Source organism: Takifugu flavidus, chromosome 4, assembly GCF_003711565.1.
Source record: "Takifugu flavidus isolate HTHZ2018 chromosome 4, ASM371156v2, whole genome shotgun sequence".
NCBI classification, from domain to species: Eukaryota; Metazoa; Chordata; class Actinopteri; order Tetraodontiformes; family Tetraodontidae; genus Takifugu; species Takifugu flavidus.
Genome location: NC_079523.1, coordinates 13,276,218 through 13,292,610, shown reverse-complemented (window position 1 = coordinate 13,292,610; position 16,393 = coordinate 13,276,218). Strand labels below are relative to the sequence as shown.

Sequence of the window (16,393 nt, the reverse complement as noted above, 5' to 3'; positions counted from 1 at the left end):
GAAGCCCAAACATAAATCAAAATAAACGTGCATGTGGTTAGTAAATGGATGCCAGGTAATATTAGATATCAGATGCAGATGTTCAAATAGTCTAACTTTTGCCGCAACACAAGAAACAAAGAAAACAATCATGTTTCATTTGTTAAGAAAATCATCAAACAAAACCAGATGATTATATTTTATTTGTGTCAGATCTGCATCACAAAGATTAATTATGACTTACCCAAGCAGAGGCAGAAACTTGACTGGATATCAGATGTCAATTTATTTTTGGGACATCATTGAAAATAGGAATAATGTAAAACTGTGATGTATACAATAAACTGAACTTATTACATTTCAAATATAAAACTTCCCTTGCTTACTATACTATACTATACTATACTATACTATACTATACTATACTATACTATACTATACACATGTGTGGATAGATAGATAGATAGATAGATAGATAGATAGATAGATAGATAGATAGATAGATAGATAGATAGATAGATAGATAGATAGATAGATAGATAGGCAGTCAGGCAGGCAGACAGAGAAACAGATAGACAGAGAAACAGATAGACAGAGAGACAGAGAAATTGGCACGCAAAGATTTTATCAACACATTTTTTTAATATTGATGTTTGCACAGATGAACAAACTTTCATCACTGTTGCCCTTGTGAAACTTAATGTGTTGGTAAAACGGTCCATTGTAAGTTTGAAACGTCTGGCTTTGTCATAGCAACTGGGAGAACAGCAGTGAAGCCATTTCTAATTCTACTGTGAATGTACGGTGCTAACTACTGGTTAGTTCTAAATTTCATTGGTCTTTCTAAGTAATTTTGTCTCTTCTCCAGGAGTAAAACATCAATAGCCTGGGTGAACAGAATACTAATTTGTCAGTTCCAGAAAGGGCATGCACAAACTGCGTCAAGACTTCTGACTTCTGTGTTTAAACACACACCAAATCAAACTTCAGTTGACGACACCCTTTTTTCACGAGAATAAAATGTCACCTTTGATGTTTCATTTTTTTTGCAATCTAATCACGTAGTGCCACAGTTAAATTGCATCATTGAAAACACAAATTGCACCCTAATAATCTGTGCAAGTGAAATCCTTAGAGTACTTTACCGGAGGGGAAAAAAAGGCATTTGCTTTCAGCTTAACCTGTCACTGAAATTTGCATGGCAGTTTCTTCAACTCGCTTTTGACTTTTTCTGTGACACAAGAAAAACAGTTTCATGGTTGAAAGACAATGAGCGAAAGGAAGCAACGGACTGGATATCGCGCACAAAGCCTTGCTTGGTGCACTGATGTCTTGAAACAAGGAATTGTTATGCAGGTGTCCTGACCGTCAACAGGTGTCCTTGACCCACCTGAGTTTGTCTTAGCAAAGTCAATAAACATCCATATCCTTTAACCCTTTAAAGCCATTTGTATCATATTTGATACGCGAGATTCTGAGACGTCTCTTTTTTCTAAACCAAAATCAAGTGTGGCAGACCACTGTCCTCTCCAGAAACAACTCCAACACCACCCCGTAAAAGAGGCTGCAGTGTGCCTCTTGTGCTAAAAAGTGCTATGCAAAAAAACCAAAGAGAAAAATGTTGTTGTTCATGTTCTATATTGTCAAAATGTTATGGGCAAACTTTGTTTTTGTGTCTAAAGTTAACATAGTCGTGAGCTAAAAGTTGCCGAAATCGCCTAATGTATCATATTTGATACAAAAAAAATGTCATAAACAAAATAAAAAAAAATTGGGATTTTGTTAAAAGGTTCAATAAACATCTAATTTCCAAAAAATTAGAATTTTCTGGCTATTTTTTGATGTGTCAGGCTTTATAGGGTTAAGATTTACTGGGAGAGTGAATATCACACTGTCAGCCACTGTGTTATGATGGCTTTTCTAACTGTTCTGCAGGTATAATTGGGTTGTGGTCCATTTGGAAACGAGTTTTTCACTGAATCAGAATTATCTGCAGTTATGGTGCATCTACAACTCTATTAATTGAAACAGCTGAACTAAATAGTCAGTTATACATTGGAAAACTGATCCCCATTTAAATACGTTCCCTTTGAAAATTAGCAGTGAACAAATCTTTACTATTCCATTTGTTATGACAGTTTGTGATCAGGTTACCTTAACATTCTGATGCTCCAATATAATTTCAGAATGCGACCTGCTCGCTGATGCAGGCATGGTAAAAACATGGTTTTCCCCTTGTGATAATGCGAACAGTTGCAAAGTTGGAATAGAACCAGATAATGGGGGCAGATTAGTGAAGCTGATAAATCGTCAGTTTGATGCCATTTCATGAGCTGAATCATCAGTGTGGGAACAAAAGCCAGGCAGTTAAGACTTCAGGGCAAAGTTGTTGCCCCTGAGAAATGGAGTAAAATCTGATTATATCATCAGCAATGAGCATTTGCTCAATGACAAAAAAGAAAAAATATGACAATGTCTTTTTATTTCATAACTGTGAATCTTAAATCTTCAGTCTTGAGATGCTAATTCCACTAACTTATCCTTATATGTGACATGACAAGCAAGAACACCAAACAAACAAAAAAGAGACAAAAAATAGGCTTTCCAGGCACAGCTGGGATGGTTGCAGAAAGGAGCAGGAAATGGTGACAGAACAAATACAGATTGTATTATTCTAGTTCTGTAAATATAATTTATAACATTGTATCACAGGTGCGTGCCTCCCTGACTTATGCAACAGAGCAGGAGAACAAATAGTGTGAAACACAATACAAACATGATACAAAGGCTTCATTCCAGCAAATTGTGGATTGAATAAATTGAAAATTAAATAGATATCGGCAAACACTGAGCGGTTGAAGAACTGTGTTCACCTTGAGGGTCCACCCAATGCCTCTGGTATCAGCTCAACAGCACATCTGTCATAGATGCTTTTTACTTCAGCAGAAGAGAGAATAACAGTAACTTATTTCCACATACATTAGAATATTAACTAAGGATGTTGCACTTGTTAACAATATTATCAAAGGAGGATAAATTGTTGATAACACTGCACTTTATTCTGCCTGTTGTTTTGAATTCCATGAAAGAGAATCTCTGCAGAATTTGTCAAATGTACTTTTTACAGTTCCTTCATGTCTCCCTCACCCGTACAAATAAAATCTCTAATCTAATCACGTCAGTGCTCCAACATAGTACGAACTCTAAAAGCCAGATGGTGAATGAAATCATGCATCTGTTTCCTGTCTCCAACTAACTGCAAGAGTCTGCTGCACTTTTTCATTGTGGAATGTCTGAGCCTGGCTCTAATAGGGCGGTGACAGCCAAGATATGATAATAATTTAGGAGAAGATCTTAAATAATACAAACATGCTCCATTATGATGTATTCAAATTCAAACCTGCATTTGTATCTGGATTCCTATAATAAAATGATCAATCTACTATTATTATTTTTTATTGTTATTGCTGTTATAGTTCTGGTCATGGAGCATCACGTTTAATGTGTATCAGAGAAATGATGAGAAGGTATTCATCATTTAGTAAACACAGCTATTGACTCAAGTAAATTGACAGATCACAGATATGAGAGCAGCTTTGGAGAAGCCAAGCTAAGCCAAAAGTCAATATTTGCCTTCAATCACCCTGTCACACAAGCCCCATTCAGAACTCAACTGAATGCACCAGTGTGCACAAACATGGTCAGATGTGATACAGCAGCTACCTGCAACATTCAAGTTGCATTACCAATTTCTCAAGTGAATAAAATTTAGCAGATGATTTTAAAATTTAAAAGGCCTATTGTCAACAACTGTCAGTCCTAGACATCATTCTCCTGGTAAAGCTGCTAAACCAAGTCAATTGTTTTATAAGGCCAATTGATTTTTAGAAAACCTTTTCCAATCCACTTTGTGGGAGATTCACCAGGAAGGATGGAGTGAAATCTCTTTGGATTACTTTAAAATATTAACAGCTAAAAAGGCTGCAAAAGTGTGTGTGGTTTTTTTAAGTCCAAGTTTGAAAAACATCTTGTCCTGATAATTTGCTATAATTTCTATTCAGTTATTTCACAAGTTTACATGGAAAACAAGAATACTTCTACAGTAAGTGATCCCATATAGTGGAACCTTCATGAAAAATAACAGCTGGTATATGCTTACATTCTATGAAGGTGTCAGATATAGCCTGGATCAGACAGAAAACACATCCTGAGCCAGTGTAGATTTTACTTGCAAGGGGGAGAAGGTAGATTGTTCACAGTCAAACTGTAACAGCTCACGCCAAATCCCGACCTGCCTCCTTCTTTTATTCAGTGGAAAACAGTGGATAATCAGATAACATCTGAAGGACAACCACTGTCTGTGGTTCACATGTTTCCAGCAGGGTAGGGCTAACCTAATTGGAGCACCTGGCCAGTGATCTGCAGGTTATATAGCTCCACCTGATCCAGCATTCTGGGGCTTTTTCTTCTACCTCTGCAACTCCATCTCACGTGCCCAGCTGCTTTGCCTCTTGGTGAATTATTGGCTTTTGCACCTACAACATACCTCACCCCTTTACTCACTTCATCCAGGCACATGCCCACACCACTGATTTTCATTCTCAACTGCCATACTCGTGTTTTCTTTTTGGTTTAGAAAATAAATGTTAAACAGCGTGTCTTCCTCATTTGTTGTGGACTTCACGAGTGGGCCATAACAATGACCATGAAGATTTTATTTTCTATGTCTGTCTGCATAGCTGATCTAATCTAATCAAATCAATCTTTATTTATATAGCGTCTTTTACTATCAAAATTGTTTCAAGGCGCTTTCCAGAATCCCAGGGCCTAACCCCAGACAAGCAACAGTGGCAAGGAAAAACTCCCCTTTAACAGGAAGAAACCTTGAGCAGGACCAGGCTCATGTAGGGGGACCCTCCTCTCCTCTCCAGAGGAGAGGAGAGGAGAGGAGAGGAGAGGAGAGGAGAGGCGAGGAGAGGAGAGGAGAGGAAGAGGGAGAGGGAGAGGGAGAGGGAGAGGAGATAAATGAGTCTCCGCTCTTCACAATCTTAGCCTAACTGTTTCATAGGATAACTACTGTACATTTTTCCAACATTTCCCTCCTGTTTATCATTTGAAACCACAGAGTGGTGCTACATTTCTTCAAGATTTTCATAGCAATAATCACAACAGAATGAATATCAACAATATCATTCTTCACACATCAGTTTCAGCATCATAATCAGTTACAAAGTAGTCATCCTTTCCTTCTCTTATCAAAGCCGTGTAATCATCCGCCAGCATCACATTTGTTACAGCTCTAGAATTCTAACTAGTTATCAAACTACATAAGCAAGGTAAAAGACATCCAAAAAATAAACAAAAGAACAATAACACAATGAAAATAGAGTCAGAATTTTAAATAGAATGCTTGTCCATCCTCCAAAGGTGAACCAAGAGAGTGGATTTGTTTGCAAAACTCCCAGTCAAATCTTCTCCTTCCTTATCCAAGGCAGTTTTCTCTGTCAACCAGACTGTGTTTCTTCTCTGTGAAAATGTTTCGGCTTCTATCCAGAAGGCTTCTTCAGTTCTGAACTCACTGGGGACCGAGCTTGAAAATATAGCCCCTGTGGACCATTGGCATGTTAATGATCTGAGTGGTCACCTGAGAGTCGTTGGCAGGGTCGTTGATAGGGTCGTTGACCTAGTTTCGGTTGAGGTGTCTCCCCTTTGTCTGCTGGCTCACATGGTGGTGAGTGTGAGAAGAATTGTTGTTATTACTATTATCGTTTAGATCAGGGGTGGGGAACCTCCGGCCTCCGGGCCGTATACGGCCTACGAGACCATTTCTACCGGCCCGCAACGCAATAAGATTTTTAGATTTTATATGTGCACTTATACAGTGGGACCGTTCGCTAAACTCCGCGAGCTGCGAGTAGCAGCGGTAGCGTATTTTTGCCTTTCGTATCGTGAAATTTCTTTCGTAACAAGAGGAAATATTTTACCGTTTTCTGAGATAAAACAGACGGTTATGTTATGTCCGAGTCAAGGTCAGGGTCAGTGAACACAGCATGTGATGTACGTAGTGGGCTGGACTGATTGACACGGACGAATAATGCCTAGCGAAACACGCTAAACTCTATGAGTTGAAAGGACAGATGAGTTTGGATAAAATTAACGCTCTTCGCCGGAGTTTGGAGGCTCAACAAGCAGCTTTCACACGACCATGTACCGAATATTACGCGTGCAAGTTTTGTGGTGAGTGAATTAATAGCCACGAAGCTGAAACCTCACGCCGAAGGAGAGTTCGTGAACGTGCCTCGTAGCCGCCGCTGAGGCGCTCGCGCCGGACAAAGTAAAATTGTTTCAAAGCGTGAATTTGTTTTCGTGAATAACTACTGAACTAAGACATATATTGTTATGATTCCAGTGGCTAACGGTATGTTTTTATGGTCAAGGAATCTAAATATGTAGTCAAAGTATATGTGGGGCTAATATTTATGGTGGAAATCACAATATGCCAGGAATTGTTGCGCTTGGCGGAGGTCTGCGCTCTCCGAGTGCTTTCTAGTTGTTGTTGTTATTATTATTGTCTATCTTTCTTCATTTATTTTCTTGATTATCTTGTTGTATTGCAGTTTTTGTGAGTAGAGGCCTCGAACAGGCCCTTACGGGTCTCTTGCCTCAACTCTGCACCTCTTTTTATTGTTTTGTATGATCATGAAAACATATTTTACTTGTCATTTTATTCTATTTTTTTGGTGATTTTATATGCATGTGTGCTAAATAAATAATTCAAACTCAAATGCAGCAATCATGAGACTTAGTAACACAGTGGTTATAGACTTTTTTTTTTTTTTTTTTGCATCCCTAGGTATGTGTTCATAATAGTATGGCCCTCGGAGGACTTTATAAAAATTGAAATGGCCCTCGATATGAAAAGGGTTCCCCACCCCTGGTTTAGATGCTGTGATGTGTAGATTTTAAGTGTTTGAGGAATGCTGACAGGAAAGAGGAATGTGTGAATGTGTTACAAAAGTGCTGAAGCTGTTTACAACCGGACCCAGCATCCAGATGTATCATGTTTGTCAAAATATGAGAAGTTTGTTAAGATGGGAGATGTCAGAAGACAAGGAGTTATGAAATCCTGTTTCGAAACATATTCTGTTTGCACCAATAAAAGAGGCAAGCGAGCAGCAGACAATCAGACTTGACAGAGGAAGCTTGAACTGCTGCTTGACTCTCCCTTGCAAGGAACTCTTGTTGTTTGCGTGGTTGATCTGAGTCTAGTGACGAACAGCATGGGTAACTAAAACTTCACCCTCACATGATTCACCAGGTCTCCTGGAATGGTATGAATGTTTGATTTGTTGTTGGAAGGAGTGGAGGACTGCATTGTACGTGGGTCATAGGAAGTGCCTCAGCCCACCACCTCTGTTTAAGGATGGTTTTTCCAATTTGACATGGATAGCTTCCTTGACACCCCTCTCAAACCAGTGGTCTTCTCTGGCCAGTATCCATACTTTGCTGTCCTCAAAGGAGTGCCCGCTCTCCTTTAGGTGTAAGTGGACTGCTGAGTGCTGGCCTGAAGAGGTGGCACGTCTGTTCATTGGCTGCCCGTTAAATTTAAAATAATTTTCAAAATCCTTCTTCTGACCAACAAGGTCCTCTATATACTGGTCTACTTGTGGTCCCAGTTACTATCATAGGCAGACAAATTATCATACTTAGGGGGTCGTCTAATCATTAACATCTTAGTTATGCTGCTATAGGCCAAGGCTGCCAGGGTCCAGAAACATGATTACCTGACAGGCCTCTGTCACCCCACTGGGAAATCTCATCTCATCTCATCTCATCTCATCTCCTCTCCTCTCCTCTCATCTCATCTCCTCTCCTCTCCTCTCATCTCCTCTCCTCTCCTCTCATCTCCTCTCATCTCCCTCTCTCTACCCAGTCGGCCATTAGCAGGAGGGTCCCCCTACATGAGCCTGGTCCTGCTCAAGGTTTCTTCCTGTTAAAGGGGAGTTTTTTCTCGCCACTGTTGCTTGTTTGGGGTTAGGCCCTGGGATTCTGGAAAGCGCCTAGAAACAATTTTGATAGTAAAAGACGCTATATAAATAAAGATTGATTGATTGATTGATCGATAGATTGATTGATAGATAGATAGATAACGATGACCTGGATGATTGAGAATGTACACAGACATTCTCCTTCCTTGATGTTTCTTCTGATGTACTTAAGCATCTGCTGGATCAGGCTGTAGTTGGAATTAGTCTGTGGAATGTAAGTACAACATTGATCTCCAATAATTTCACAAACTCCTCCTTCTCTGGCTAGTAAGTAATCTAACACTGCTCTATGTTGCAAAATTCTTGCTCTCGTGGCTCCCTTTTCAGGATCATCTTCTATTTGCTCTGTTAGCTGCAGCACAGTGTCGTCAAATCTTCTAAACTCCAATATATATGTTTCCTCTAGCTACAGGCGAACCATGCATTGGAAAAAGGGTCATAAAGAATCCTTTCACATCACTCATATGCTGAGGTGACCTTGCAACAGCATCCCATTTACTTCTTCTATTTTGGATCTGCTGTGTCACATTATTCAGATGGGTTGTCACTTCTTCAGCTAGTCATGTCCTGCAACTTCACAGCTCTTAATTGACTGGAGGATTCCCCTGTTTCACTGACCTTGAGACAGGTGAGATCTATACCCTCACCCCCCTTTGTTTGTCAGACTTCCCCCACGGTCATTTTGAGCTGCTTGTTAGGGGTACCTGCTTCTTACAATGCAACAGGTGGATCCACAAGTGTTTCTCAGAGAGCTCCACTGTTATTGGGGCTGTTAGCAGAACTTGGAAAGGACCCTCCCACCGTGGACTGGAACAGCACTTCCTCTTGATCACCTTGATCAGGGCCCTGTCTCCTGGTTTTACCAGTGAGACGGCCTCCTGTTGACAGAAAGGTTCATCTGGCATTTAGTTAGACATCTTCATTTCTTTAACATTTTTCTCACATAATCACTCAAATAAATTTTTCCATCTGTTCAGGACTCAAAGGACTATTTACAATTGGCAGTTTAAATGGTCTGCTGTAGAGGATCTCAAACGGACTTAACTTGTTTGCCCCAAACATTCTGGCCAAGCTCTTCCTGGCTCAGCCATGCACTTTTTTAATCTGCTCTTTATTGTTCCATTAGCTCTCTTCACCAGTCCTGCACTTTGTGGGTGGTAGGAACAGTGGTGTTTTCGCTGAATGCCAAGATTTTTTCCTGTTTTCCAAATGATTTGTGGAATGCCCTACTGAGGAACAATATTTACATGGTGCTTTTGCCACTGTGATTGCATCTGGGTGTTTTTCTGGAACAATTTCTACCCATTTTGAGAAAGTGTCAATCAACACTGAACAATATCTGTACTGCCCTACCTTTTTAAGTTCAATGAAATCCAAATCCACAGTCTGAAAAGGATATTGTGCTTAGGGAAACTGCCCTCTCTTCGACCTTTTGTTTCCCTATGGGTTGTGTTTAGCACAAATCACATATGCTGGACAAAAAAATTTAAAGTAATTATTGAATCCATATGTAGTAAAGTCTGGTTTCCACTGAATCCTTCTGCACAGGAATTTTATCTGGTGACCATGAAGATTTTATTTTCTGCATCTGTCTGCATAGCTGATAAATGAGTCTCTGCTCTTCACAGTCTGTTTCATACAATAACTACTGTACATTTTTCGAACAGGCTAGAAAATTTAGTTTACACCACTATTAAAATCCTCACTCATTCTAAAAGATCATTTACAGATTATATTAAACTGTCTTTGTGGGCCACTGAATATATCTATAAAACCAACATTACTTTTCACTGCATATATGTCTAAGTGTCTGATATTGAAATGAGGTAATGATCACATGGACACTTTCAAGTTGGTGGCAACAAAAATATAATATAGTATATATTTTGTAGCAACGGTGTGATTTTATCTTTGCATGCTCTGTTGATTTCAGGGACAATCATCCATCACACTGACCAGTTCAATTATTTAAATAATTTACATCCACATTTCCTAAACGGGGTAAAGGTCTGAACCATTAATCATGCAAACGCTCAGTCACCAATACTGATGGGAAGCTTTATTTCAACAGTTTGTTTTCCTCAGCTAAATGTGCTATTTTATGTTTTTGTAAACTTTCATCTCATCCACTCACCATCCAGCCTCATTCTGTACATAAAAGTATAGAATGAATCCAGCAATGAATCAGGCTCTTTTCTTCTTCCACACCAATGCACACATGAACTGACCAGGTAGGGGTTGTAGATTTGACTGAAAGAAAGAAATGCAGTGCACGCCATTTGACTGTCACATGATGTGAAACATGTACAGCAGTGTAAACACAGAATGTTGGTGAGTTTTACACACATTACTCCTGTAGATCACTTCATTATCATGAATAACGTGTTCCAGGATTACGCAATGGACAAATTTTTGATCAGACACATGAATTTGCGAAAAAAAAACAACAACATTATCTTCAAAGGACAGTGTAACAATATTGTGCAGCTCTATTAGTTTTCCCGTTATTTTTCCCTATCCCCCCAAATTATATGATGCAAACTATTGGCTGAAAACCTGAACATGGCAAGAACAAGTGTAGTAATAGATTAACACATATATTCTTCTTTTTAAAAAGTAGACAGCAGTGAAATCCCATTGAACTCTTTATGGTTACAAGCTTGGAAAATCAACCAGGCAATATTGAAGATGGGCTTTTAGAACAAAAAGCATAAGCAAAAAAAAAATTATATATATATATATATCAATATAACTTTGTAAAAATGCTGGCAATGCTAGAAAAAAAATAACAATAATAATCCCTCTGTTAAGGGTTGAACAGCCTTGTGCAAATAGCAGTAACAGTACATCAGTGCTAATCCTGATGCCAATCAATCAACTCTTCACTTTATCTTTCAAGTTAAGCTGACTGCGTGACTTCTCACGCCACCTGCTGGTCGTAAATGGGCATCCACGGCGCACAATTGAACAGCAAATAAATAACAGGGAAGGAAGTGAGTGGCAATACTTCAGGAGGTGAACACAAGTAGAACACCAGCTATAAGTGTGTGTGAACATACACTTCGCCCTTCGCCTGAATGTAAACACCATTTTCAATGTTAGTTACCCTAAAGAGAAACCATGACATACACAGATTCACACTCTTATGCACATTTTATAGACATAGATTTAACCTTACACTCACACATTAGGCAAAGTAGATTTAGATGGCTTTTTTTTTTTTTAAACCTTTCTTCACGTTCATATCAGCACACATCCATTTTACATTTCCCATAGCCAACACCCCACACAATTAATGAGAATGTTTAGATTTCACTTTTAAATGACTCCTACACAGGGCTACCATTTACATTTACTTGGAACATTGAAACATTTGAACTTGATTCTCCTTGTACAAATCATGTCTCATTTCACATAAGGTGGCTTTTGTATTTGTGACGGTAGAAATGTGATGTGAAACTAAAGCATTTGTGAACTGACAATACTATGAGAAATATTTAATGTCAGACAGGTGCATATTTGTGGTGATCTCAGACCAACAAACCTCATAAGTTTGCAGACAAAAACAGCAGTCAGTCCATCAATAAATTCAGCTTTTCATAGTTTTAAGGTCTATTAGTTCCCATTTTAATAGTTGCATTTTTTTGGGCTGTAAATTGTATTTACACACACATTCTATGTCTTGTTATTGTGCACACATATGAAATGAGCCAATGATGTGAATAAGTTTAAATATGGAAATAAATGTTCTCCATATCAACCACTGACATTTTGGGAATGTCTCTGCACCATTTATTATTTGCATCCATCCATTTTCTATGTGTTTTACTAATGTGGGTAAACCTGGGTAAACCAATTTATTTAAAGGAAAATTTAAAGGATTTATACCATCCTTCTGCAAAAACCTCTTTGGTGGTTTGTACCTGCTTAAAATAAAACCCTACATTCCACCTTTTCAGGCCTTTAAACAAGGGATCCACTGACAATTTTCAAACTCAAAAAATATCCAGACTTGTGAGGGAACTTCCCCAAAACTAGCATGTGGCCATTGAAGGATGTCCAAGATGGAACTCCCATTTACATAAATGTGTTTTACAGTTGAAATCAATCAAGACATGTGTTTAAATATCCAGGATTCAAGAACTCTTACATGATGCATTCACGCATGCAGATCCAGGTGTGATCTCAGGTGGGATGCTTCACTGGAGCTGAGGGGATCCATCAACCCACAATAGTTGGTTTCTGTGGAAAGGCCCATTGAGGCCAAGGACAGGGTTTCTCATGAGTCATTAAAAAAACCAAAAAGAACAGTTCTTCCCCCCACCCCAACTCCTTGGTTTTTAGTGCCTCCCGCTCTTCATCGGCCAAGGAGGGTAAGGGGGTCTTTGTCATTCTAGCTCTGCCCAAATGGATAGGGTCCATGAATGCCCTGTTTAAAAAAAGGTTCGCAGTTAATTAAGATGAAAAAGTAAAAGCAAAACACACAGACCTGATATAAAAAAACAAAATAGTTTGCTGTTTTTAACTTCAGGCTTTCAACTTCTTACTTGACATACAGTATATATGACAGCATTAGTCTTCCTGCAGTCCCGTTGAGATTTACATCTTATGACAACACACTAAAACAATGTTCAATGTGTCTGAATTCAATCACATGGTCAGCGGTTTGGTCTTTTTGAGCACTTGAAGCAAACATTTATGTTGTAAGTTAAGCCTATCTCTGATTAAAAAAAACTGATTGGTTTTTGTGCTTTCCAGAAATGGGGAAACATTGAAATTATATAATCTATTACATATGGACAGAGCTGTTTGTTTTTTTGAATTATTACTTTAAGTGCGAGTCAATCTGCCAAATATGTTTTTCAATATATTTTAATTTAAAGACTGTCGGGCCTTTCTGCATTCAAGTATATAAGAAGGTGATGTTCTGGTTTCATCTGGATAACTAGGTAAAAATTGATATAAACACTAATCTACCTTAATACATTTAAGCATGCACAACAACATAGAGAACACTACCCATGGATTAATTAAATGATTTCTTATATTCAATTCATACCTGACCATATGTCACCACAGAAAGATTGGTTTGGAGACCATTTGATGCTCTATTTACAGCATTATGTGACAGTCCATTTTGATCTTCTTGGTTTGGCTCTTGTGTTTGATCCCACACTCCGCTAGGGTCTTTGAAGCTATTGTCAGGTGTGTCACACTTGTTCTTCTGTGGGGAGGCAAAAGGGTTGAAATCTTCCTGGACGTTACGCTGTGGTTGTGTGTTGAATTCTGTCTCAAAGGAGGACAGCTGCTGGGTAACCCCAAGAAGCCCTCCAACTTCTACACTTATAATCACCCAGATTACATCTGTGGAGACAATCAAGAAAAAAAACACAGGTCAAGTAATCTGTCCTCTTTTACAAACAAATGTGTAACAATATAGATTCGCTACCTCCATAGAACAATCCAGTTGCTGTACACATCCTCCACTGGCCTTGGTACATGCCTGGAGCTGCAGGACTTTTCATTTGCACACTTATATCTGATATTTCCTGGGGCTCTAGTGACTTTACCATAACTGTGTTAACATGCCCAAACTGATGCCCACCAATGTACTTTAGAGTAACCCCAGGGGGCCACGCATCTGTACCTATAACCCACAAAGATGGCAAAACTCAGCTCAACAACCAAAGCAATTACAAAATTAGCATTTACTGTGGTAGGTCCACATTCAGAATAGTTACGTATACTGTACCGTACATGGGAAAGTACAAACCTGTGTTTTGTATTCTCCAGGTCTTTGTGAAGGGGGTATCTGGAGGAACAGATTCTCCTTCGCCAATTGTCACATCTTCAACAAAGGACATGGACGGTGTGTTGGCAATGGGACTTTCAAAGTCATAATATGCACCAATAGCAGCCTGCAGGTTCCTGTTCCGATGACAAAAAAATTCTGTTTAATATAAAAGGTAACATCAACATCAGCAAGCGTTCGGGTAAAGTGGCAAAAACAGGTGGAAATGTGCATATTTACTTATTGAAAGAAATTACAATGAACAAACATTATTCAACTACTTCTTACTGGAGTGTGGCGGACAGCCCTCTCTTTTGCAGGCTGCAGTTTTTGTTATGTTTTTATCTTACTGTTTACATTTAACTGAACTCAATCCTACACTTAAACCATCTGTCAATTTTCTCATTAAGTAAAACCTAAAAACATGTTTACATTTGTGACAACCATTAATGAAATGCAGTTAGAAATAAAATGCAAAAAAAATGTTGCACTAAAAAGTAAAATTTTAAATTGATATTCTAAATTTTTGGGAAACATTTTCCCTCTTCTGACCTTTGAAAACTAACAGCATAGAAACTGCTGGAAAAGACAAGACATACAGGTGCTGGAGGGAGAAACATCTACTGCTTGCTGATTGTTTTGGTCTGTGATGCTTTTCAACCAGAAAATAATTTCAATACTGACCAGTTGTGTAAGGCCATTCTTGTAAATGAATAGTACAGACTATTACTGTATAAATACATATATTCCTGTGTTGTGCTACTGTATGGAAAAAGGGCAATATTTCACCTAATTGACCAACAAGATATACTTTTGACCGCGAATGTAAATATGATCATAAATCCTTTCATTGTATGAAAATTCTGAAACCCATAGCAAAATAATTATTGTATAGTTGTTAAATGTACCACCAGCAATAAAAGATGATTGGGTAAAAATTTCTATTGATCACCCAGTGATAGGAAAATGTTAATAAATGTAGTATCAGTCTAAAAGTAATTTTTTCCACTGGAACAAGAATTTGGGAAGAAAAAAATCCACGAGGAGACTAATGTAGATAACACTCTACTGAACTAATCTTATTCACTATTTACCCTTTAAAAGTATCAAAATAGCATATCATATATAGCACTTTGTTTTAATTATTATTATTTCATTCTATCAATGAAAGCCACTTTCAATGAAAGGCAAGATAAATGTTGCACTATGTTGTAAAATAGCTCTTTGCTTTAATTATCATATTCTACCAATTTGGATTTGACCCTCAACCCATAATTTCTATTGTCCCCCATGACATCTTAGAGTCTTGGTGATGGTTCTGAACAAATCTTTATATTATTAGTACACAATAATTGCACATGGACGTCTGAAAATCTTCCTGAAACTCTTAAACGTTGTTATAATCTGTAGAACACCATATAACTGCAGATGGCCAGTAAACCGTAGTGTGCAAAGTCTACCAAATAACACTTGCGGTCATTCATCGAGTTTGACGCGCAGTTTTGGAAGCACCTTTCATTTTCTATTGTTTTTTTTTTTTTTTTAACATGTCAATTGCAACGACAGTACTTCACACATAAAGTGACATCCCATACTGAGGATACAAATTGCTGTGATCAAGCCTGTGAGCAGATAATCACGACTAGTTCCAAGTAAGACTAAAGGTGCAAGGTATTACTAGAATATGCTGAACATGAAGCAACTAGGTCTAGAGTTTTCTCAACAAACTATTAATTAAGTTAAAGTTATTTACTGATAGTTAATTTCTCCCCTTTCAGAAAGCCAGCTGATAGTCTACCTCATCTTTTTGCATGAATATCACCATCAAGCAGAAAAACAAACTTTTCAATTTATGCTTGCTGTCAAAAAGCATCACTAAGGAAACTCATATATTCCAAACAATACCATAAGGAGCCTAACTAAATAATTTTCATCGTATGCTTTAGTTGTTCTTAGCAATTTTTTGTATGCCAACAACCCAATTAGATCAGTAAGTAGGCTTCCATTAGCTGTCCGACAGAAGGCCACCGAATCCCCGGACTCACCAGTTGGTCATATCCAGGAAGAATGCGCACCCGGCTGGGTTGAGCTGAAATCCCAGAAGCTTTTGAAACTCGGAAATGAGTACATCTTTGTCCGTGGTGCCCATGCAGCGGAACTTTTGCATAAGCTCCGCGTCCACGTCCATGTCTGTGCCCTCCATGAGCAGCGGTTATCCCGTAGCCAAGACGGGGTGTTGTGGGGGTCCTCTCTCAATTTAGTCCGAGGCCTTGTCCAGCCATAACCAGCTCTACAACAACAAGCTTCAGTGCGCATGGCATGAACAGGGGGGACGATGTTTGACGTTGCAACAAGCCCGCACGTCACTTTCGCCAATCAAGTATTAGGCGTCGACGTCATCTGTTGCTATTTGTAGCCTGGTTTTCATTGGTTTCTCAATAAAAAAGAGAAAGTCCCCGTTCGTCAGACACCCAAACAAATTTAGAATCTGAAAGTAATTCATTCATTTATTCATCCAGCCAGTCACGCATTTACATTATGTTTCAATACAATGATCCTAGGATCACAAATCGAA

At 38.6% G+C, this 16,393-nt stretch overlaps 1 protein-coding gene across 2 annotated transcripts; it reads right to left on the bottom strand.

Moving 5' to 3' along the window:
• Positions 1–10,071: 10,071 nt before the first annotated feature.
• On the bottom strand, positions 10,072–16,166 carry ilrun (inflammation and lipid regulator with UBA-like and NBR1-like domains). Of its 2 annotated transcripts, XR_008950282.1 has the most exons (6): positions 15,864–16,166; positions 13,801–13,955; positions 13,477–13,674; positions 13,087–13,391; positions 12,178–12,456; positions 10,072–10,277 (listed from the first exon to the last, which is right to left on the bottom strand). XR_008950282.1 is itself a non-coding variant. In XM_057031515.1 (5 exons), the coding sequence occupies exons 1-5, from the start codon at positions 16,019–16,021 to the stop codon at positions 12,421–12,423; spliced, it is 852 nt and encodes a 283-aa protein (XP_056887495.1). In that variant the 5' UTR covers positions 16,022–16,166; the 3' UTR covers positions 10,072–12,420. The 2 variants fall into 2 exon arrangements, 1 of the variants encoding a protein (XP_056887495.1); XM_057031515.1 differs by having other exon boundaries at positions 10,072–12,456.
• Positions 16,167–16,393: the final 227 nt, after the last annotated feature.

What these genes read in the sequence shown, in the direction of transcription:
- ilrun (XM_057031515.1), bottom strand. Translation starts at nt 16,021, where the DNA reads ATGGAGGGCACAGACATGGACGTGGACGCGGAGCTTATGCAAAAGTTC. An exon ending in CTGGAGAATACAAAACACAG is followed by an intron (nt 13,675 to 13,800) that starts GTTTGTACTTTC and finishes TGTGGGTTATAG; the next exon opens with GTACAGATGCGTGGCCCCCT. An exon ending in CTGTGGTGACATATGGTCAG is followed by an intron (nt 12,457 to 13,086) that starts GTATGAATTGAA and finishes TTTTTTAAACAG; the next exon opens with GGCATTCATGGACCCTATCC.